Source organism: Trematomus bernacchii, unplaced genomic scaffold, assembly GCF_902827165.1.
Source record: "Trematomus bernacchii unplaced genomic scaffold, fTreBer1.1, whole genome shotgun sequence".
NCBI lineage: Eukaryota > Metazoa > Chordata > Actinopteri > Perciformes > Nototheniidae > Trematomus > Trematomus bernacchii.
Window position 1 is genome coordinate 1,185,604 of NW_022987469.1, and position 24,706 is coordinate 1,210,309.

Consider the following 24,706-nt stretch of genomic DNA (forward strand, 5'->3'; position numbering starts at 1 on the left):
AGTTCTTCTGTTTCTTTAATCATCTTCTTCTTATTATTATTTCAACCAATATTTTGCCGTCAAATAACTTCAGCCTACTTTCAGCTACAGAAACCATTGAAATATCAAAATATTCAGCCTTTTCAGCACATGATGGGAAACTCTAAACTTTTTCAAAATATTTTATACTTTTCGAAATATTCAGCTTTTTAAACTCTTTTTTTAACATGTAACTCAATGGGAGGATCCTTCAAATCCTCTTTTACCTACACCGTGCGCCAAATGCTACTCCTTCCACATACTTTCAGCTACAGAAACCATTGAAATATTAGAATGTTCAGCTCCTTCAGGACATGTGTGCTATGACTTTTCTTGATTATGACATTTAAACTTTTGGAAATATTAGTTTGGATCTTGGTAAAGAGGCCTTCTTCAGATTTTAACATTAGTGTGTATTGCGCAGCTCGTTAAGTCTAGAGTGCTTTGATCTCAAAACAGAGTGGAGGAGAGCTTGAAAAACATTTTTTAAACCTGCCATAACTCCCAAACCCTACACTCCTTGGACATCATTTTTCATGAAAAACGTAGGAAAACCTCTCCTACGTTGAAAAATTAAACAAAAAGCCTCTTGAGGGCATGAAGTGACAAAAACGTTCAACATGTCTCCATTAAGGCCCATTGTAAATTCAGCCTGATCTTTCCTCACAGCACCAGCTGCACACCTATAGTAAATCTGTCAAAGATGCCACATTATTGACCCGAAAGTACACAAAAAGCACACTTCAGATGCTCGGGGTCCTTGACATGCTTCAGGCGTTGACATTTTACCGAAAGCAGCTACCGTTTTTAAACTATAGTTAGAAATGTAAGAGGTTTATTTCTCATTCAGAACAATGGAAAGGCTCTCCTTTCACAGCACATCTCCATGGAAATCTTTGATCTCTGGGCTCACGTACACATGTGTTTGATAACGTCGTCACCATGGTAACCTCAAACACAAACGAACAAACTGGAGTTTAAAGACTGTCTCAGCTGAGACTCAGCATATTATTTTCTGTCTGATGGAGACTTCATACTGACTTCAACACGTTCCACATATTTTATACATTATTGTGACGTATGGTTTTAGTTCAAAAGTTTGCAGTTAAAATATTCTGATGCTTTTCAAAGCGTTTTTACTTTCTTTTCTCTTCTTAATACACATTCATTCACTACTAATTACATTTAATATGTAACTCCAATTAACTTATTCAGCTATTTCAGGACATTGAGGCTATACATGTTGTTTATACTTTTTTTTAAACCTTTTCTTTTAAATATTAAGCTTCTTCACTATTTTTCCTACTCTTCCAGTTTCACATTTCACTTTCAAGTTTTCAACAAAGTCATTGCAATGCATTTGAGCTCTAACAATTTGGATTAAAATCATTTCACTTTTCTGCATTTCTCCGCTAAATTCAGCAACACACTTACTTGGTCTCTGTAGCTAAAAGCAGCTACAGAAACCATCCAGCTAATCAAATATTCAGCTTTTTCTGCATTTTCAGCTAAATTCAGCAACAAATGTACACGGTTTACAGCATTCGCACGCATTTTCAGCAGGAAATGCATTTTCTAGTTTATTCTAGAATGCGTCCATCTTCTTAAGGTATTAGCTCTCGGCCAAAGCAATCCCCAAACATTTAAAAGAGCTGCATTAAAGGAAACATAACCATACACTTCCAATGATGTGGCTGCAACTAATGATTATTTTCTCGACTGATGGACTAAACATTTTGTTGTTAAAAAACCCATTACAGTTTAGCAGAACCCTAGGCTACATTTTCAAATGGATTCTTATTTCAGAGCAACATACCAGACACTACTGACATTTAGTTTATTATCATAGAATGACTTAAATAAGGTTGTTAAAAGGATTTGAAGGCCTTACTTTAGTTTCTGCTCGCGTAAAATGTGGCTTTTATTATTCATTGTCTTAACTAATAATCTATAGAAGAAAACAATAATGAAATCATGCATTAGTTCAAATGCTCTCATTTTTATCCCATGACAGTTACAATCCTAAAGCTAATGCTACATCAGAAACAGCACCCACCATCACTGTTGATGATGTGGAGCAGCATCTTCAGGTAGTTCTGGGTCTGCTCCACCAGGTCCCACGACTGAGAGAAGCACAAGCAAACAAAAGACAATACATGTGATAAAATGAAGATAAACTCTTAAAGGTAGGGTAGGTAAGTTTGAGAAACCGGCTCGAGATACACTTTTTGTTGTATTCCATGGAATGCTCTTAACATCCCGATAGCAATGAATATTTTAAGTGCTTTGACAAAAAATCCATAAAAAAATGTCATCTGTGGAAGCCGTAGTACTGTAAAAAGCACGACCAATCATTTTAGCCGGCCCGGCTAAAATAACTGGATGGCCTACCTGCCTGTCAGCCTTCCATCTGTGCACAAGCTTATCTCATGCCCTCATTGGTCATGTGCGCGTTCGTGTGTGTTGGAGGAGGGGCTCTATAAGGAAGTGGCAGATTTTCTCCGGTTGTGTATTTTCAAATTATAGCGCACTCGAGCCGGTTTCTCCAACTTACCTACCCTACATTTAATGGAAGAATCTTGTAAATTAATTATATAATGTTATATAATATAGAATGAAAAAATAACAATAAGAAATTAAAAACAAGTGAATATCTTTGACATAAGAAGAAAAATTGCTGTTATATTCTGTCAGCTTGTTTTACCCCTAATTAAAACTAGAGCTGTCCAATCATCCTGTTAACTTTGATTATTATTATAATCAAATTAATTATTCAAATTAAAAGCATGTTTAAATATTATTTTATGCTTTGTGAATGGATTATTATACTGATGTTGCCTAGTGTTGAATAACACCGCCAGCATGATTTAGATTCATTAATCACAAAGCTTTCAATTGCTTGACAGCCCTTATCCGAACACAAGTCCAACGGTTATTTGTGGTCGTCTATCGTTTTATACACTTCCCCAAAGTTCAGCCTTACATATGATATTTTTTGGGGTGCTGACTTCAAGTTGTGTGGGTTTGAACAATGTGTGTTTGAGTCAGTGAGGTTTTTTACTGGATGTGAAGCATGACTAAAGCACTTTACAGGATGGACAACAGATGGCACTCACACACCACAAATATAAGAGTAAAGAAGTGAGTCACAGCTGGTAGAGTGGCTGCAACAGAGTGAACACATTAGAAGAAGAGTAACCTGGTATCGAGTCCAGTCGATGTTCAAGTTCTGAGTAAAGCCCAGTGGGATTGTCAAAGGAGCGTCCACATAGTCCTGAGAGTGGAGACACAGAGTCATCAGGTGAATAAATCAGAGCCGAGCTACAGTACAGTCAGAGAACACACTCTCTACTCTCTGTACCTGATTCCAGTTGAACACCAGACCCTCCGCTGTGTAGTCTCTGTCTTTGTAGTCCTTAAAAAACTCACACCCTAAAAAAGAAACGCATTCAGCACACTTGGTCAGGAGTTAAACTGAGGCTACAGAATGTGGCCCTGTTCTTTAAAATCCAAATGATAAACAGTCTACTTTGTAACTTTGAGGTATAGCTGAAGGCAACTACTATTCTTTCTGTCAAGTCTGCAAGAAGACTTTTTGCACACAAAACTGTTCTAATGAATCCTGTTCCATGTCTTTCAAAATTGTGTTGAGTCAGATATGATTGGTTTCCTAAAGAAAGCATTTGACAGTCATTTTAACAATGGCTTTGGATTCTTTAAAATCATATGATCATGAGGCAATGTTGACAGTTTGCGTCATTTCTTCTCCTTTCTTGTATGGGTGGAAATGTGCAGGATTTGTATTACAGTTTTCTTTTCTTATTATAGAGGCCTTCTAGTAGTCTTATTACTTGGCACACAGCTACTGTAAGTTCTTTGTCTCTGCATTAAACTAATATCTGCTGATAAACAGTATTTGACTGGACAATGTATTGCTCTAGTGAAGTGAGTGAACGAAGTGACAGGTAGTTTACCTGGGTAAGGCACAGAGAGCAAGGTGAAGTCTGCATAGCGTTGGGCCTTGTCCGCCTTCTCAGAGGACGTCACACTGCAGGGGAGAAACAAGGTGAGCATCCATGGGCACTGCAGTATATTAAGAGACAACACTTCCATATAATACCTTTGTTAGGCCAAAATGGCTTATCATTCGGTCTGCATGATTTGGAAAAATTAACCAATTGCGTTTATTTTGACCAATATTATGATAACGATATAGGAGGGCATGACCATTTTTGCATCAATATTCTCATTCATCATTGAAAAATACATTAAATGATCATGGTGTGATTTTTTTAATGAGGATCTGTGCAAAACAAATCTGTTTTGTTAAGTACGTCTGGATATCTATGCAGCTCCTCAATACTTCATTTAAAAATGGTATTTAAATACATATTTAGCCTTTAACAAGTATTGTGCCTACTGCGATTTGAACATTGGACTAGTCTATTTTGCAATATTATTTGCTTGTACACTCCTACTACTAAGCTACAGCAGAATCTATACGTATTTTAACCCATATGCACTGAGCTAAGGTTCCAGCCTTAATGTTAGTGTTTTCTTGAAATAGTCATTCATATATATACACGTTTTGGTCGGGAAAAACTAAGAGACAACTGCAAAATTATCTCTTTATACGAGTACATTTTATATTTTTGTGTTGTTCTCTTAACTACCGACAATTTTTCAGCAAATTTCCAAATAATAATATTGGCATTTAGAAAATGAAAACTGGTCAACTAACCAAAATATATCCACTGGTTTCAGACCTTGAATAATAATAATGCAAACAAAAAAAATCACAATATTATTGTTATAACTAAGGAAGAGTTTATAAATCAATATTTAGTGGGTTAACCTGATCTACAATCTGATCTTTCATGTGTGCAACTTGGCTAGACTATTCTGCTCCTGGAGGAAGATGCACGCAGTTCTGCTTGGTTTGATGGCTTGGGAGCATCCATCTTTGTATCTTGATGATTCCTGAGGTTTTTAATGGACTTCAGGTCAGTCAAATGTTCATATAGAGAGGCGAAGTCCCTCCCTTTCCAGGGGGGCTCCATGGGACCTTATTTCGGAAAAATTATGTATTGAAGTCAATGGAGAGAGAAAGATTATCTTTTGATCCCGTTTGAATTGTGCCACGAATTACACATATGATGTTTGTCAATTTAAAAGATAATTTTGCAAGTCAAAAAAATAAAAATGTGTCGTAAAACTGTGAAGTAACACTTTTTTTTGTGTGAAACCGCTCAATGAACTACATCTCCCGTCTCGCACCACACACCAAGACGGACGTCACGTTGGCACATTTCACTTCTTTCTTTCAGAATGAGGCGAAAAGTATTAAACGAGGTGAAAATCACTACAAGTCTGGGCATGTTGAGAGCTGTACATACACACAAGGGGAGTTAGTCGGTTCATAAGAGCCAGCATGCGGGACCAGGATTCTGGGATTTGTAGTCTTTCTAGTTGCGTATTTTTCATAGTCTTATATTTCAACAGTTTTACGACAAAATGTGACTTTTTTTACATGGAAATGATTATTTAAGATTGACAAACATCATATGTGTAATTCGTGGCACAATTCAAACGGGATCGAAAGATACGTTTTCTCTCTCCATTGACTTCAATACATAACTTTTCCGAAATAAGGTCCCATTGGTCGGAAGTAGATGGGCGGGACTTCGCCTCTCTATTGTTTCTCGCCATTCCTTCCATCTTTTGTGAATTTAAAGCTAAATGTGCAGAAACATCGAGCCAACACAGAGGGACTGAGTCTGTAATGAAGTGTCTTTCTACAACATGCAGAGGAAGCAGGGACCTAGAGAACAGCCAGAGAGAGTAGCCAGTGGTGTTCCTTACTTTAGGCCAAACTTGACCTTCTTGTTCTCCACCATCAGATCACAGATGTAGCGGACTGAGAGGTAGCGTAGCAGCTTAATGTCGTGGCCTCGGACTTTGTCAAAGAGCTGCGAGTCCCCGTTCCTGAGGAGGAGGGAAATATACGAGGAGAGAAAGATTCATTAGAAAACTGATTTTCTCTGGGTAGATGTCTTACTTTGATGAGAAGTCTTTCAGGCAGCATTCATCGGGCTGGTTTTTGTTGTCAGTGATTCGCTCCCAGAGAGACCACTGTCTGAAGTTCAATGAAGTCATGTGATTACCTGACTGCACTGTCATCCTCTGGGACCTCCTCAGACTCTGTCCACGTGTCATCAGTGCCCCCTGAAGAACAGAAGCATACAGGAGGTCCCTCAAAGTCAAGCCAATGACACAAACTGTAAATCACTCAAACTTACAATTATTGTTAGGGCTGCACGATTTGAAAAAAATAACCAATTGCGATTATTTTGAATGACAGCAATTGCAAATATATTCATGATATTTGAGGCGTTGGTTGTTTTTGCATCAATATCCTCATTGTATTTAATATATATATCTATATAACTTGGATCACGGTTGGATTTTCTAAATATCTGTACCAAACAAAGATATTTGAGGTCCATAGAACAGGATTTGAGGCCGGGACATACAGCGCCACAATCCTTGATTCTGAATTGTATTTACACTAACAGTATTTTGCCTGTAACAAATATTGCACCTCCTGCGATTTGAATATTGCAGTCGTCCATATTGCAACATTTTGATCAGTTGTGCAGCCCTAATGAATTTATGTTCTGTCTTGGTTGTTTTAGGGTCAAAACAAGTTCAGTCTTTAAACATAATACCAATCACAGCTGTGCTAGGCAACTTCAAAAAGGTAGGTAATGGGGGACCTAATGTGCTGAAAACAGGCAGAGGCTCTTACATCAAATATATGTTTTGATCACTTAGAATATAGTAATCCTCTTCAGTAGATGTGCATAACTGATCCTCGTCCACCAGGGCTGTGTGTTCTGGTTTCACTGACTCACTCTGCACACTCTTAAGCCTGCGTCGCACTGTCCCGAAATTGACACCCGATGGACACACGATAAAGGAAATGTTCAAATTCGGCTCTGATCGTAGCAACATCGGGCCATTCGTGAGGGCATCTTAAGCTATCGTATGACCGCCGGTGGAGTTTCTCAGGCTCCGGCAGCAACTTCGTGAGCGGCAACTTCGTAAGGCACTCGTGAGGGCATCTAGTCAAATCGTGTCATCTTCGTGTTATCATCGGTGCCATCGGGCATTCGCCCTCACTCTGATCGGGGCGAATGCCCGATGGCACCGATGATAACAAGATGCCCTCACGATGGCCTTACAAAGGGCAAAATTGACACACGAATTCAACACGAAAATGAACCTTCGCAAGGTCCTTCGGCAATTTTTTGGCATGCCAAAGATTTTGCCACCGCTCGCGAAGTTGCTGTCGGAGCCTGAGAAACTCCACCGGCGGTCATACGATGGCTTAAGATGCCCTCACGAACGGCCCGATGTTGCTACGATCAGAGCCGAATTTGAACATTTCCTTTATCGTGTGTCCATCTGGTTGTTTTATTGCACAACAAAATCATGTAAACATATTATGTAAATAACCCAATTTGTGTTCTGTGAAACTGAAAAGGATATAATATATTATTTTGAAGGCGAGTTGACAGGAAGTTGTTGTTGCTATGGAAACAACATTATGGAGAAAACGTAATATCTTCTACATATAAAGACGGATAAAGTAAAGAACAAAGTCTGAAAATATCAGTACAGTATCATAGTACTTTAACATAATTGTTTTTGTTACTTTCGTTGCAGTTGTATGTCTTAAATGTAATGTAAATGTTGCCTGTGTGGTTTGGGGCCATCTTCATGCGAAATTCACAATTCCATATTCGTGTGTCCATCAGGTGTCAATTTCGGGACAGTGTGACGCAGGCTTTAAGGGCTTTTGTAAGCGAAGGATGCACTTCTGACATTGAGCTATTGTTCTTATGAAACTTGAATGCACTTATGGTGAGTGTTTAGACAAATGCATCTGCCAAATGAAGGAAAGTAATATACAAGCCCAGAGAGAAACTAGGTCTGCAATCTTCCTCTTTCAACTTGATTAGCCAAAATGGCCATGTCCGAAGTATTACAGAAAGGAAATCCAGATGGTCTGTTCACCTAAAGACAAGGAGCTGGACTTCTGACATTCAACAGGTCTATTATCTGGATTAACCCCAGATATGATGAGAGTTTAAAGCCTTTTGAAAATAGCAACGACTAAAATAAGTGGATGCTCACTGCTCTGTGCTAACTAATGAATCCTATTTCCGTTGCTTTTTCCATACCTATCTACTGATCATCGGAGTAACTGCTGAGGACTTACCACATTGTAACAAGTCCCTCAGAAACACCAGCAGTTTCAAACTCAGCTAACCGTTCGGTGAGAAGACCCGACAGCTGACTCAGGATGTTAGTCATCTGATGGTTCCTGTTCTTAAATCTAAGATTGTTTTGCTTTTTTTGGCATTACATACGAGTGACTTGAATGTTTTGGTTGTTGGACTGTTGGTTAAACCAAACATTTAATGATGTTTCCATGTTTTTTAGGATATCTTGACTGGCCTTTTTACTGTTTTGTGATGTTTAGTTGATCTAAACCGAGTTACTCGAGGTCAAACTGAAAGTGAATGCACCTGAAAAGTCAGTAATATCCCTTACTTACTTTGTATTACAGGTCCAAAGTGAAACCCTGGTCTGTTAGCACAATTTTGACAGAAATGTGGGGTATGGTATTAAGTTTATTTTTCCAGTTTTCAAGTGTCTGATTGTCTGACCCCCTCTGTGTCTGATATCAAAGCATTCCCAGAATACTGTTTTTGAAAAAGATGGAAATTATGGCCAAAAAGTAAAAACAAATAAGAAGTGATACTTTAAAATAACCGTATTTTAGCTCCTTAACCACAAATGGACATACTATGGCGTTTTACATTTCTGAATGTCAGAGGCGGGAAGAGAGAGACAATCTTTCAAAGTCAATGTTTGGTTTATTTCTGTTGTCATTATATATTATATTTAATACTACAGTATGTGGCTGAAAGACACAATTCTTTATGCGTGTTCTTTATGGGTTTGACAGCAGCTGCAGCTTCAGAAAGCACAAGAGGAACTGCAACCTCCCCCATGGAAAATATGTATTACAACTTCCTCTGCTTAGGCTAATCTTAATTTAAACATGTGCATGCATGTGTGTGTGTACCTGAGAAGATGTAGTTGTAGCCTGTGCGTCCATACAGCTCCCCCCATCCTGCCAGAGTGGACGACCGGCAGATATGCTGCAGAAAGAACTATATTTACTGACTGTATGACTCATACTAGCATGTTGTTACAATAATTCACATCGTGTCGCCTAATCATACAGAAAAGAGGAAGGGAAAATCTGCTCATTTCAACATGAGAAGCAAGGACACTGGAAGTTTTTTCTTAGTTAGGCAAATCAAAAGAACATAATTAAAAACAGTAAATAGGTTTCTATTCATATTTCAGTGTTGCACTTATTATATCATCATATATTCATTTATCTGTGTCGGATTCTTGAGCCATGCGCTAACATTCTCACAGGCTTTAATGTACACTGTAGGGGATTATAAGATATGAAAACACGCCAGTTTAACACTTTAAATATGTTTTTATTTGATCTTTTGATGGCTCCTAAGGCCATCACACACTTGGGTTGCAGCTGAAAAAATAAAAGTGAAAAATTGTCACACACGTAATGTTTTTCTTTTACATTGAACTTATAATTGCAATATGATTAACGATATACAGGGGTTGATCATTTTTGCATCATTATTTTAAATATAATTCTAAAATCCTTCCGCGATTTGACTACTACATACCCTACTAATACCCATATTGCAATTTCTATTCAATTTCAGTTAATTGTGCAGCCCTCATACACTATATAATTATTATAGTAATCGGCAGCAGGAACACTGAGTGAGGACAGCAGTACCTTGCCGTTGTAGAGGATGACCGGACAGACGAACCTCCCTCTGCAGCGGGCCAGCTTACTGCGGTTCACCAGGTCCTGCAGCTTACTGATGTGCACCGCGCTCTCAAACCTGCACACACACACATACAAACACACACCAGCATGTGTTATTCATCGGTCTGTCCTCTTAATCATTTAAATGTCATTTAAAGCAACACGCTGCCGACACCTCTACAATCAGATAATCAATACAACACAGATGATCTATTGAAGGAGGTTACAGTGGGACATTCAGCGCTTAACAACCATTGATTATTTCATTTAATGAACCAGTACATCTTAAGTGCCTGCTGGCTGCTATTTTGGCCACGAAAACACAAACACTGGAAGGATTATCTAAAGGGTTGAAGGGGGTGCATTCAAAGGACCTCATGATCATCTGAGGTTATTAACACAGCAAGGGGTTTTTGTGCTACCCGTAACGACTGTTTTGAGTGTTAAAATTATTTGCGTCAACATCAGTTTTTCTATGTTAATTGGTCGAACATGGACAAAATGAAAAAGCGAAATCTCTTCTTTAACTGAAGTGGACAGACAGGAGGTTAATGAGGACAGCTGTGCTGCATTCTTGGTTAATATGGACATATAGTTTGTTTGTGTATTTAAAGAAGAAGAAGAAGAAATGGCTGTAGTTGCCCTGTGACTGGTCTTTGCAAACACTGAAGAGACAGCCTGTTACACCTCCTGCTATCTGCCAAATTCACTATATCGTTGTTCTATTTTTTTTTTATATTGTCAGAAAACTGAATGAGTTTAAAATAGTCCAAACCTGGCCCACAAAGACTAAATGTACCTAAATAAGCTGTTAAGGCCCGGACACACCAAGCCGACACCAAAGAACTGACACAGACGGACCCCCGACTGTTGTGTCGCCTCACGTCTCCTGCGTCTTGGCCATGTGTCGCACTGGAACACACGGCAAAGACTTCAGCCGACGGCCAAGTAGCACGTACGAACTGCGCATGCGTGAGTGGCAATAACTCTCCTTACCAGCAGGCGGCGGCAGTGTGTATTCGTCATTCAAAAGAGGCAACCGGAAGACAGACTGCGTGATAACCGAGAGAAGAAGAACAGACTGCGTGATATAAACAAACAACAAATAGCGTGTGCGTTCCATTTTCACTCTACAGCGAGGAGCTCATGGGGCTTTCCCAAACCTGTGTCGAGAGCTGGAGTTAAATGAAACCTCAGATTTGCCTTCTTAATAATTTGTTTGGGTCCCTCACTTCCGTTTCGCTTCTCATGCACTGATTCGCTAAGCTGAACAGCCAATCGGAGTGATTTCTTTTGCCGACAGCCTTTGGCCGACTGCCCACCGATTCGACATGTTGAATCGGCGGGTTTTCGGCCGAAAAGGTGTCGGCACGGCTGAAAAGACACGACGGTGTGGGACACACCAATCTGAGTAGGGCGTGTCGACGCTCATCGTCGGCCAAAATCGGCTTGGTGTGTCCGGGCCTTTAAACCATGATAAAATGATAATATAGCTTTACTTGTATAGAACTTTTCGTACACTAGGTGCCGCTCTAAGTGTTTTACAACATGGCACAGATCACAAATTAAAGAAACAAGAAATCCAATTCAGGTCAAACGTTAAAAACGTTTTGCACACATGCAGCATAAAAACATAATATAACAATTCAAGGAACACAAGGAAGTCAAAAAATGTATGATAATAAAAAGTACAAGAAAATAAATAATGATCCAAAAGTTCACGACAGATAACCTTCTCAGGACAACAATATAACTGTCTTATTCATATTTCTGGGTGAAGAATTGTAAGCAATGCTACCAATACATTGATATTTTATAACAAATTGCACATGCACACATTTTCAATTGACCTGATGATGCTATGAGGAATTTAAGAATTTCTCCCAGTTTGTTATTTTGAATTGTGGGAGACTGCGAGACCGACTATAAAATTAAAACATGAAACATTTTGTTAGAGGGGAAAAAGTTCTGTGCCATGAGGGATTTGCCCAATAAGGCTTTTTTTAAAACACAGTTTATTATTAAAGCCTTTCTTGTGAATCAGGGTTTCCTCCTTTGTTTCAGCACAATTTCTATTTTCAGCACTACGGTGGAAAAGAGTCTAACTGCATTAACAGCAGTGAGAAGTTAGGACTTATTGAATCACTATAAATCATTCCAGATGTGACTTCAGAAGTTCCCCCTCCCTCTCTGCTGCTTGGTGTGAGCAGAGGGGCTGGAGATGGAGCCTGACCTTTGCTCTGCAGCAAGGTGAGCATGTTCAGGAGTGACACAAACAAACAAGAGGGAATTGGTAACCGAGTGGACTGAACTTTGGATCAGAGAATAACTGGGGAGACGGTACCTGTCTCTCTCCACATCTGTGCTTTCGTACTCCAGGAACACGATCTGCCTGGGGTAATGCCCGCACACTTCTCCATTGGCGTTGTGGATGATGCTGTACTTGTAATCTCTGGCAAACAACTCCAGACACCGCTTCTCTATCGCCTCTACCTGAGGACGAGAAACAAAGACAGAGTTATAGTAGTTGTTTTAAAAAAGGGACATCATTCTTCTTCTTCTGGAAAATAACAGAACTTGGGAATGAGTCGTTTTTAGATGATTAAACTATATAGGTAACCTAACAACCACATTTAACCAAAGTCCAGCTTCATCTCTGAAATGTGCATTATTTTAACAGATGTAATATTAATTACATCAGGTAGCATCTCATTAACATAAACACTAGTAGCTTGATGACTGATTTTTGTTCAGCTGTGGATCACCTCTAAAAGAAGTATCCACACATACTGTGCATGCAGATCTAGCTGTTTGTGTGACACATGGTGTCAAAGTTAGAAGCAGACTCTCACCAGTAAAGTGAGTGTTCCTTTACATTCAGTTGTGTCACTAAGCAGAGTGTAGGTCAACAACAACAATAGCATGTTGATGTTAAAAATGCGATCTAGGAACTGCTCTTACAATATAGAAAAATATATTTAACTATGAATAAACGAAATGCCCATAGTAATTCACGTTTTCAACAATAACACATACATTTCCAATACAAATGAAGGCTATGAGTACAGGAGAGGGTCACAAGAGCAACACAACCTGCTCATCGTCTACACATACAAACTATCAGATGTATGCCAATCTGATCAGTGGTTGCTTAAGGTTGTAAAGAGGTCATAAATCACTACTTGCAGTATGTGTTGTTTTGCTAACGTACAAGGACACTTTAATTCCATTATTCCAGCATTGTGCAATGACACAAGAGACAATGACCTGTTGTCAAGCAGCTAAAACACACCGAATGATGACCCACAATCTTACCCGAGGAGTCACTTCCTTTGCTCTGTACTGCATTTTGGAAAACAAATCTATCAAATCCTCGATTTCCTCGCTCTTTTTGAACGATAGCGCGGAAGCTGGGAAACCGCCGGCCAGGGAAGGGGAGGCGGCCATCATAGCGCCACGACCCGCGGTGGTGGCCTCTAGCCGAACTCGACCTCCTTCAAACACCGCAGAGCCTTGTCCTAAGGAACGGGAAGGCCGACCAGGCCATCCCTTCCCAGCCAGCTTCTTCCTGACTGCCCGCTTGAGGGGGCCGGAGCCGGGGAGTCCTCTTGAATTCAGGGCACCGGCGAGCTGCTCCACTCTCCTAACACAACCCGTCAGCTAGCCCCCACAGCCTGCCACTCACACCGCGGCGGCGACTGCTGCTGCCTCCCGAGTTAGCACGGCACAAGCTAGTTCAGCTTAGCTTTGTCGTTTCCTTTAACTGATATCTCCGTGAACTCATGTAAACAATTTCAGACGTTTGTAGTCCTCCACATCACCGCTTCTTGGTTTCCAATTGCAATATGAGGTGAAGTGATGGCCGAGTCTCAACACCGCCGAACGTTAACTGAACTCCGGTCAGCTGGAGTCAGGAAAGCCCCAGGATCCTCCCAGGCCTGCTCACGTTTCCTCAATGTCACGTCTTCATGTCTCCTTAGTAACCATGGCCAAGACGATACAAGGAATACAGTTATACAGTAGTCAACCATGTAGCTGCAGGATCTCAGTTCTGTCGCTACATATGTTGTTGTGAAATAAATCCCCAGCAGTGCAGAGCGGTGTTGCAATCTGTGTACTACAGTCTGAAGGTAAAACAGGCGGTAAACAGGAAGCTGAGAGGACCACGTGACACAGCCATCTCCCCCTTTAAATGACGTGTGTTGTTGTTCAGTGAGGTCTCTGCTGCTGTTTTGGACTGTCGGGCTGCAGCCACACGGTGTTTACTTTGAGTCTCGATAGTGCTGCAAACACAGTTCTTTTACTGAGGGGACTCATTCTTGGCCACATTAAATAACGATTCTCAACTCCACTATTCCATAATCCACTTTGTCAAATTGGTTGTAACTTACTTAAATATAAAGAAACAAATGTTCAGGCTGCCCAGAAATGGTAAAACAAGCAGTGGCGACTGGTCATTAGGGGCAGGTGGGGCACAGCCCCACCTAGTGTCAGCAGAAAGTATTACAAGTAATGATTACAAAAAATGCAAAAAAAAAATAAAAAAATATATAAAATATATTTTAAGATCATGTTGAATCATCTGATTCGTCTGTACATTGCTGTTTTAGTCTGTGTTCTTCTAATTAGTGTCTACAGTCACAGTGTGTGCCTATTGAGCTGTTTAGAGCCATGTGGGACAAAACCTGATCATGCCCCTTCCTCTCGCTGTGAAGTGAACGATGACTGTAAAAACTACACTGCGCATGCTCAGAGTATTTCCCCCGTTAATGTGTGTGGCAAAAAAATAATGACCAGAGGGGCACGGAGCTGCCATCCCCACCATACGTCATCTCAAATCATTCAGAGCTGATTGGCTGTAAGTACGTGTGCCGCGAAAAGTGTGGTGTGTGTGAAGAGGAGACGAGAGAGCTGCAGTGACGCGTCCTAAAACCAGGAAGTAAGCACAAAAAAGCAATGAGGTTTCTCCAGAGGATTTTAGAAAATAGCTCGAAATAAGATCTGTGGGAAACGTACCTGTTAGATAAATACACGTTTTGTTCAGCCGGATAACATCCACATGTCTACCCTACTTTTATAATTTTTTTATCATAAATCTATCGATTAGATTTATGATAGACTTTTGAAACTACAAGGAGGACTTTTACAAAAAAGTAATAGAAATGTTTGTCCAGAAGGATAGGCAAATGGACTTCATCTTCAAGTCAAGGTAAGACCGCAATTTTATTGAAAATGGGATCTTACTAAGAGAGAACAATTCAATATTTAAATGATAAAATTACATTTTTTGGGTATCCTTTTGTTGAACTGTCTGTTTAAAATTAATCGAAGCATCAGACAAAAAAAGCTTTTGAAAATAATATTATATTTTGGTTTAGGTCAAAATATAATATTTGTAAACCTGAAGAGTCAGTGCCAGTGCCTCACCAGCCATGAACCTCACTGCACGTCACTGCAGAAGCTATAGACATCTAAGTTTTTTGTGCCCCACCACTTTTGTACATATAAAAACGCCACTGAAAACAAGCAATAGGCCTGTAGACTTAAAGGTGGGGTAGGTAATTTTGGAGAAACCTGAGGCCTGTACTACGAAGCTGGATTTTCGCTTAGCCGGCTAAATTCAGGGAAATCTCGGGCTTTCCGGTCCTACGACGCTGGTTCTCTTTTTAGCAGGCTAGATTTCCATGGTAACTTATGCTGAGCGGCAAACCTGCTCCGGAGCAGGTTAGGTGGCAGGCTAAGAGATCAACTCAGTGAAAGCACCGCCTGCTGACCAATCAGAGCTCCGTGTGCGGAGTTTAAAGCGATCAATTCATATTACAGGATAAAGGAAATACAGAAAAACTGCCGTTGCAGGAAAGACGGCCGTGAAAATTAATAGAATATCCCCTCCCATCTTCAGAGCAATCTGAATATTATAATATTAGCGTTAAGAAAGCTTACTTAAATATCTGCCACGACATAAGTAACCGGATCAGAGTAACATTAAGTACAGTCCGCGGCACTGTGAGTGCAGACGTCGATGTGTCTCATTATCATTCATATCATATCACATCATATCACATCATAATGTATCATATATTTCCTTATCTGAGTCAGCTTCTTGAGCCGTATCTGGCCGTGCAACACTCACAGTGTCACATACTGTATGCAGAAGTATTATTTTAAGCAACACATTAAGTTGACGAAACACTCGAGTCAAATGTAATTAAAGTCAGATCGTGTCTTAGACGGGGCAGTGATTTCATAAACCTGTTAATGTACGCATTCAAACACTTTTTCTTTTACCAGCTGTATTCACCTTGCAGGTGCAGCTATGTGGCTTTTATCCTGGATAAAGTGTTTAAGTCATGGATGTTTAAAGTTTAACTTCTTCATATTTGACTAATATTAAAGTTCACTTTTCATTCAGGAAGTATGACGCTGCGCTGTCAGTACACTTGTCCGTGTTTGAGATTGGTCGAATGCTCCAAATACCACCCCTTTTATGTGAACGCGCACCTAACTAGATAGGACACGGCTGGCTTGAGCGATCCACTTGATAACCGGCGTCGTAGTACAGTTTAGCGCCAGCGCGTATGTTTTGGCTTAGGCCAACCGGCTAACTCCAACATATCCAGGTTAGGTTGAACCAGCTTCGTAGTACAGGCCTCAGCTCGAGTGCGCTAGAATTTGAAAATACACAGCCGGAAAAAATCTGCACTTCCTTACAGAGCCCCTCCTCCAACACACACGAACGCGCACATGACCAATGAGGGCACGAGATAAGTTTGTGCACAGATGGAAGGCTGACAGGCAGGTGGGCCATCTAGTTATTTTAGCCGGGCCGGCTAAAATGATTGGTCGTGCTTTTTACAGTACTACGGCTTCCACAGATGACATTTTTGTATGGATTTTTTGTCAAAGCACTTAAGATATTCATTGCTATCGGGATGTTAAGAGCATTCCATGGAATATAACAAAAAGTGTATCTCGAGCCGGTTTCTCAAACTTACCTACCCCACCTTTAATTCTGTATTAAAGAAGAGAACAAAGCCAATGTGATTCAAAACATGAATTGTAAGTTACTCGCTCTTCTCCTTTCCCCAAAAGAAAGAGAAAAGAGAAAAGAGAAAAAATAAACTATATTTAGATTTGTGTTTGATCAGAAACAAGAGCTGCACACTCAAAATGACACTATCAATAGTGGGGGGAAATGTAATAATTTACATGTATGGAAATACTCCAGTGTCCGTAACCTCCTCCCCAGGCACGTGCACACAGACATTAAAGTGGGCTTGAGCCCCTGCCCTTTTTCTTCCTCCAGAGAAAGTGCCCTTTTTCCCCCTTTTTTTAATTTTTATAAATGAATATATATCTACTGCTGTTTGCGCAGTTTCCCTTTCCAAAAATATATTGATTGAATACAGAATATCAGGTCGGGAGATTAGACTGTGAAGTTCCGATGCTCTCTCTACCCTCCCTCCCTCCCTCCCTCCCCGTCTCCTGCACAGCGGTGCAGTCATCGGCAGTCCCTTCAGACAGACAGGTAGCAGCACCTCCCACTTTACTGCCCCATGTTATGCCGGCTTTTCTTGGCTTATTTTGAAGGTGATTGGTGATGAACAAATTAGTAAACTGCCAGTGCCTCGAGTTTACAGCTAATTAGCTAAAAGACAATAACAAATATAGTTAACTAGGTAGGCTACTAGCTAATGGATAAGTTAGCTCAAGGTTTAACTAAGGTAATTTATCATGGGCATACAGGCTAATGTACTGTAGCCTAAGGGGAGACACTTGTGAATACAGTCAAATGTGTATCTAATAACGTCATCACAATCGCCACATTGATATGCAGATTAGGCGTTAACTAGGCCTAATTACAATGTGCTAATTTGCATGCAGTTACCAAAGCATTGCAGGTAAAAAGGATCAAGCTAAAAAACACATCACCTCACAACTTCCCCAGATAGTTACTTACGTCAAGTCAGTATTTTCCCCGGAAATGTTATGTTTAAATGCAGATTAGCTTTAAATCTATAGATGAATTCAGACATGGTAGTAAAACGAACACCATTTATATGTGTTTCTTGAAAGTTTTATTTCCATGGAAGCAAAATAGACCAAAATAACAAGTACATGAAAAAACGATCTTTTTGCCTGTAATGTCCTTAAACAGTAACTTCATCATTTTGATTGTTGGCTGCTCATTTAATAACTATTAATTTTACCAGTTTGTTGTCTGCTCTTGTGCTTAGTGAATACTAAAGAAGACCATTGTCTCTGTGTTAGCTGATTATTTTGTAGAATTCTGTTGAGTATTAAACAATTACGTGAGTGTGAGGGTATTAAAATAAATTGGTCAGTAAGTCAGAGATGTGCAACTATATTTAACTTTTTGTTTTAAAACATTTTTTTATAAATGATTATGGGAAGTGCTCTTTTTCTCACTTGAGCACCGCCCCCCAAAATGTCTGTGCACGTCCCTGCTCCTCCCATTAACATGTGTACAAATGTTCACTTAACCCAAGCGATATACACTTTCTGCATTGTGTTGTACTCACCCTTTTACTATTAAATGTAAACGCAATTGGTGGTTTGTTTCACTGATGACATGTTGTTTTTGTCTTTTTTAAACGCTTCCTTCCCAGTGCCACATGGGGGTGCTAATTTGCAGATGTGTTTTTGCTTATTGTTCATTTGGATTTAGGAGCTGTACACAGCAGAAAGATGTATATGCTATGTTTCCACATTCATCTGCTGAAGAAGGATAGTTTCTCTGTGCTCGCCTCAGCTCTCAGTAACCCCTGGTAACACAAGACAGACTTTTTAACATCAACAACATTTCCTAATTTGGGAGGAATGTAGTATATTTTATCTAATCGTATAACAATAACAGAGTGTGCTTGGCTTACAAGAACGATGAGGGAACCAGAAGCTTAGAGATGTCCCACCCCTTAGCCTATCACATAAAATGTGTTGCGCTAGCCAATAGAAGCGCAAGTGTTATAGTGATGCAACTATGTTACAGAAGTATAAAGGAGTCCAATGGAGGCGTTTCTGGCGGGGACAGTGTGTGGGGAAGAAACTCTTTCTGAAGGGAGCACAGGGATTTTTGACTTTGCAGACCATTTAATACATGATCAAAAACCTATAAAACACACTACAGGAAAGGGAACACCACAACAGATATAATAGGACCTGTTTAACATAGTCGGACATGACAACCTGTGTAGCCCATGTATTGATTCCATCCGATAGCTGCTATAATACAAAACAAAACGTCTGCCTGCTCTCCACAATGATCAATAACAGCGAACGGATGGTCAAAGTAAGGTAAAAATATACAGAATCACACTAAGCCTGGTTAGTGTTGCCTGACTTTATAAAGTGTGTTTTTTTTTATAAATGTGTGGTCGCGTTCTAGTCACTTTGCTCAGCGCTATACTACTTGATACAACTTGTATTTGCCGTACTCGCCATTAACTGTTATTGCTCAGGTTAATTTCGCCCCCCTCCGTTGTAAGCGTGACGTGAAGCGCTGCGGTGGAAACAGGAAGAACCAGAGCTAAATCAGGCTCTAACCCGGAACTGGCCCTGGAACCGGTTTGGTGGAAAAGGGGCAATAATGTAGTTTTTAACAAAAGAGGGATCTTTCAGTTTGCATTAATACAAATAAATAGTAGGCCTATCTGTTTTTCATTGTATTTATTATATATCATTGTATACAATGATATATCATAAATACATTTTAAATAAACAATATATGCATATACTCTTTAAACTATGATTGGGACAATCACTTAAAATAAATGAAATAAACCGAACTTTTTCCTTTTATTAACTCTAGAGAAAAGAGTCAAATTCCATGCGGCAGAACCAGAGATATTTTATTGTGTCTAATTGCAAAACTTTGTGCCTACGTTACCCAAAATGCATCTCATTCTCGGAGAGATTGAGAAGGGGTCCAGCTGCAGCCTCACAGCAGAGAGAGAGAGGGCTGTGGAGGTGCTGTTGGAGAACTGATTTATATGTTTTATTTCTTTTTCATCCGTAGACGGAATTCCGTCGAAGATAATGTGGTGTTTGTTTGTTTTTTAAGTTGAACTTCTGAGGGAAGCATGTCAGAGGCTGATTCAGTGTCTGTGTGGATTTCTGTTGGATTTTAATTAGCGAAGGATTCCTCATCATCTCCGGAAGAGTGGACCTCTGAATGTTTCTGTATGCAGGTCAGAGCGGACACCGAGCGGCGGAGGTGAAGAGAGGCATGCTGCTGCTGTCCACCACCGGCCGCTGGATCCGGCTCCGGGAGCTCCGCGGGGTCTTTACGCGCTGAGCGGAGCGGAGGAGAGGGGGGGGGGGGGCGGGGGTCCCTCAGCTGGATCACGCTTCGCCACTGAATGATTGACTGATCTTATGGGAGGACAGAGGGGGGAGGGGGGAGCATTTGGATGTGAGACTACTGTTAAAAAAGCAGGATCCAGGTATTGAGCTACAGGGGGAGAGGGGGGACAAATCACGGGATCTTTGTTGATCCTTTTTATAATTATTCTTTTTTTAGTATGACATCCTTTCCGGACGATAGAGGAGGATAGACGAGAGAATAAGGGACAGGTTGCTGTGCAGGGGGGATCCGGGGGTGGGAGAGAAAAATGCTGCCTTCGCAAGAAGCCTCCAAAATCTACCATGACAACTACATGCGCAACTCCAGCGCCATCGGGGTCCTGTGGGCCATATTCACCATCTGCCTGGCCATCATCAGTGTGGTGGTGTTCTTCCAGCCTTACTGGATCGGAGACAGCATCAACACCCCCCAGGCCGGACACTTCGGCTTGTTCCACTACTGCGTGGGCATCGGGAACTCCGACCGGGAGCTCCTGTGCCAGGGCAGCATCTCCGACTTCAGCTCCATCCCGTCCGGAGCCTTCAAGGCGGCCTCGGTGTTCGTGCTGCTGTCCATGGTGCTCATCCTCGGCTGCATCGGTTGCTTCGCCCTCTTCTTCTTCTGCAACACCGCCTCTGTGTACAAGACGTGCGCCTGGATGCAGCTGCTCTGCGGTAAGGACTTGTTGGATGGAAGATACCTTGGTGTGTTTTTTGGGTAAGGGGTTGATGAATAGGGGGTCTTTCCTAACAGTTTTTGGTGGAGGGACACCTGAAAGAGGAGCATCAGTAGTGTTAGGCTATGTATCTCTGTATACACTGTTCTACAGAGGTTGAAGAAGTACTCAGATAATTTACTAAAGTAAAAGTAACAATACCACAGTGTAAAGTACTGGATTCAAAATAGTAAAAGTTAACAAGTATTAATATCAAAATGTACTTTAGGTACCAAAAGTTATGCATAATGGCACATTTAAACACAAATTATATTTAAAAGGATTTTTATTTTAAATTATTGGTGCATATGCATTACATTAATTACATTAATGCACACAATGTTCAAATACTGCTTACTGCACATTCTATAATTCACTGCATTCTATTTCGCTGTAAATTACTGCTTTATTTTATTGCTATCTAACTATATTTTATTACAGTGTCCTTAAAGATTTTTTGTTTTATATGGAGAGTTTTTGTTTAAAGTGGACCTATCATGCTATATTTGAATAATATAGTGTAGGACCATACCTATATAAGGCATATATATATATTTTTTTTTTCAAAATACCAAACAGATCATGCATTTTAGCCATGCCCCATTTCGCTCAATTTGAAAAATGTTAGCTCTGTTTTTGCAAGGGCTGATTCTGTGAGAACAGCACCATCTACAGGCCTGACATATGTACTACAGCGTCTCCAGCGTTTTCGAACGGCAATGGCCGTGGCTGTCTCCTCCTGATTGGTGGAGTTGGCCCAATAGCCGTAGCGCCACTGTCCTGACGTCAGGACAGTGTTCAAATCTGGATCAGTTTTTATCAGATCCGTTGCAGCCCCTTTTTTAGAGATTTGGGTATGGAGGAAAATAGAGAGGGTTGTGTTTTCTGACACTTGGTGAGTTCCCTGGAACACCGGGGACACATATTCATGTATAAAAGACGTACAAAAGTGCATTTTGCATGATAGGTCCCCTTTAATATTTTATGCATGCACCATGACATCAAGTCAAATTCCTCGTATGTGTGAACCTACCTGGCAATAAACCCGTTTCTGATTCTGATTAATGTGTTTATCACTTCAATGTTGCACTTGGTCAAGGTGGGGTTTATGTGAATTATTGTATGGACTACTGTTTAGCTTAAACTGTAATAAATTATGATAATAGATGTATATTTTGTATTAACCTAAATCTGCCAAATAACTAGTAACTAAATGTAAAAGAAATGTAGTGGAGTAAAAAGTACAACATTTGCCTTCAAAATGTAGTGGAGTAAAAGCATAAACGAAAATACTCAATAAAGTACAGTTACCTCCATTTTTTACTTAAAGGGCCCATGTCATGGCCATTTCCACTGATCATAATTACATTGTTGAGGTATACTAAAATAGATTTATACTGTGCAATTTTCCAAACTCACATTGGTTTCGCATACAGCATCTCTGTCAAGCATGTGTATTCAGCAGTATTCACTTTCTCCACTAAACGACTCGTTGGAGCTCTTGCCCCCCCCTCCCTGTGAGCCTAGTGTGCTCCGATTGGTCAGCTCGGCCACTCGTTCTGATTAGTCAACCACCAGAGAGGCTGCGCCCATGTCAGTGCTTTTCCCGGCTGCTCTCAGCGTAACATCAGTCTTATCATGGCGTCGGTACAGCGGTATATTTTATATACATATATATTTTTAACTGTTGTTATAGAAGAGTGTGACGGCCCCAGGGCCTTTGTCTTACGATGGGGTGGAGCTGAAGAGGGTAATCAGCGCGATCACGGACACCTCCGGACACTACGGCCCCAGTCTCTCTCCAAAGCGGCTGCAGGAAGACTAACTCTGCGATCCTCTCAACCACCTATCTTTGCATTTACCACAATAAATGTGCCGTGGTTTTGTAAACTCGTGTATGTCTCCTTGTCTTTCCGTTGTGGCCTACGAGCTACTCTCATAACAAAGAGTAAGTTATTTTTACCCGTTATAAACTACTACTGTTTGATGAGAAATCAAATCATGGTTTGCTATATATGAATTCAGGGAAGAAAGGATAGGCCTACTAAGTATTTCCATTAAACTTTATTTTTAGAAATGTACAAAATGAACATAAATATACATATATACACGGTATATCATCCATTCCTCCTCCTCTTGCCTGCGCACAGCCGGTGCGGTGCGGTGCCTTTTAGCACGACGCCTCAGTAGTAGTAGAATCCCTTCCCCGTCATGGATTGTCCGCCAGGATCTGGCTGGACGAAATCAAATGCAAATCACAAAATATTAGAGAAACTTAGTTGTTTTAGATTCGTTAGTAGTAGTTGTGTAATGAACAGCTTGCCTGCTAATATGCTAACCTAGCTTTGTTTACCTTGGTAGCTAACACGATATGAACGTTAGCTTGGAGGAAAGGCAACTATAATGCAGTGTAATAAAACTACTATGAACAAAAGCTAGTGGTTCATATTAGGCTAGCAATAACGTGTTTATAATTGCAATCGTATACGGGTATTCTGCTACCATACAATGTAACTTGCATGAATACATTGTTTTGCGCTAGCATACAGCTAGCCTCGTTAGCTACATGCAGTATATGTACGGTCACAATGTACGGTAAACCGGAGTATACTGTATGAGTATTCCGTGTGTGTGACTGCAGACATTCTCCTGCCATGACAAACATGTAAGGCCATCTGCTGACATTGTAGTTGATATATTTAAACGCTAGCAACGTAGCATCACAAAAATGTTTTTCTGACCAAAACTAGCTCAAGCTCCGTGTGTTAGATCGCTACGCCAGCTATAATGTAATTACGTTTCGCGACTGACCGGCAAATCACCCGCAGTATACTGTCAATAGGTATTTTGTGTGTGAATGCAGACATTCTCCTGCTATGAGATACATGTATGCAAGGCCATCTGCTGATATTAGAGTTGATATATGGAAACTCTAGCAACTTAGTTAGCACAGTTAGCACTGTGTCAATGGCTTAGCAGTCCAACACAGTTTACACATTTAAACAGTCTTGTTTGATAAATACACAAATAACAATGCAAACTTACAGGTTGTATACCCAGATCTTCCCCTGCTCCAAACGGTCCAAACAAGCTGTGCATATCCGGCCTCAAACTGGGCAATGTTTTGGAAGCTTTCGTCTGTGAAATGCCGGTTCTTCGAACCTCTGGAGGAGGAACACGCCGCTGCTGGTGTGGCCATAGCTCTTCGGGATTGGTCCATTTCGTTCCGGGTACCGCATGACATCAGGCGGTACCCGGAACTAAATGGAAGACTCAAATGGGCAGTGACGTATCTCCAACGAGGCGTTTTGGGGAGGTATTTTCTGTGTTAGAGTTTTACTCGCTACAGGGTGTACTTTGAGGGTTTTGACTCTGCACACCGTTTACATGCATAAAAACCTTCATAACACACAAGGGGACGGGTAATAACCGGAAAAGCATGACATGGGAGCTTTAATACAGTACTTAAGTAAATGTAGTTAAATTACACCACTGCTGGTTTATCATCGCTAACCCAAAGAACAAAGAAAAGTCCCAAAATGTATCCTGAAGTCCCGTGGTGCATTCAGGATCATCTCGTGAGAGTTTGGTGACCTCCTGCATGCTTTTACTAAACTGAAAAAATAATATATTGTTTGTCATTTATTATTTGTAGGTTGCTTCG

General features: G+C 40.6%; 2 protein-coding genes across 4 annotated transcripts in view; one reads left to right on the forward strand and one right to left on the reverse strand.

Annotated features, from left to right (window-relative positions):
- mtmr14 (myotubularin related protein 14) overlaps window positions 1–14,127 on the reverse strand; it is a 30,590-nt gene extending 16,463 nt beyond the window's left edge. Inside the window, exons 1-10 of the mRNA XM_034143534.1 lie at window positions 13,280–14,127; window positions 12,309–12,457; window positions 9,932–10,040; window positions 9,176–9,251; window positions 6,183–6,243; window positions 5,881–6,003; window positions 3,993–4,066; window positions 3,380–3,450; window positions 3,218–3,292; window positions 2,075–2,141 (exon numbers count right to left, since the gene is read on the reverse strand). Of these exons, the coding sequence (XP_033999425.1) occupies window positions 2,075–2,141; window positions 3,218–3,292; window positions 3,380–3,450; window positions 3,993–4,066; window positions 5,881–6,003; window positions 6,183–6,243; window positions 9,176–9,251; window positions 9,932–10,040; window positions 12,309–12,457; window positions 13,280–13,414 (940 nt within the window). The 5' untranslated portion in view covers window positions 13,415–14,127. The remainder of the gene's footprint in view (window positions 1–2,074; window positions 2,142–3,217; window positions 3,293–3,379; window positions 3,451–3,992; window positions 4,067–5,880; window positions 6,004–6,182; window positions 6,244–9,175; window positions 9,252–9,931; window positions 10,041–12,308; window positions 12,458–13,279) is intronic.
- A 6,254-nt stretch (window positions 14,128–20,381) lies between these two features.
- lhfpl4a (LHFPL tetraspan subfamily member 4a) overlaps window positions 20,382–24,706 on the forward strand; it is a 55,033-nt gene continuing 50,708 nt past the window's right edge. For all 3 annotated transcript variants that reach the window (XM_034143578.1, XM_034143571.1, XM_034143581.1), the window contains exon 1: window positions 20,382–21,001. In XM_034143578.1, coding sequence (XP_033999469.1) covers window positions 20,596–21,001 — 406 coding nt within the window. In that variant the 5' untranslated portion in view covers window positions 20,382–20,595. The remainder of the gene's footprint in view (window positions 21,002–24,706) is intronic.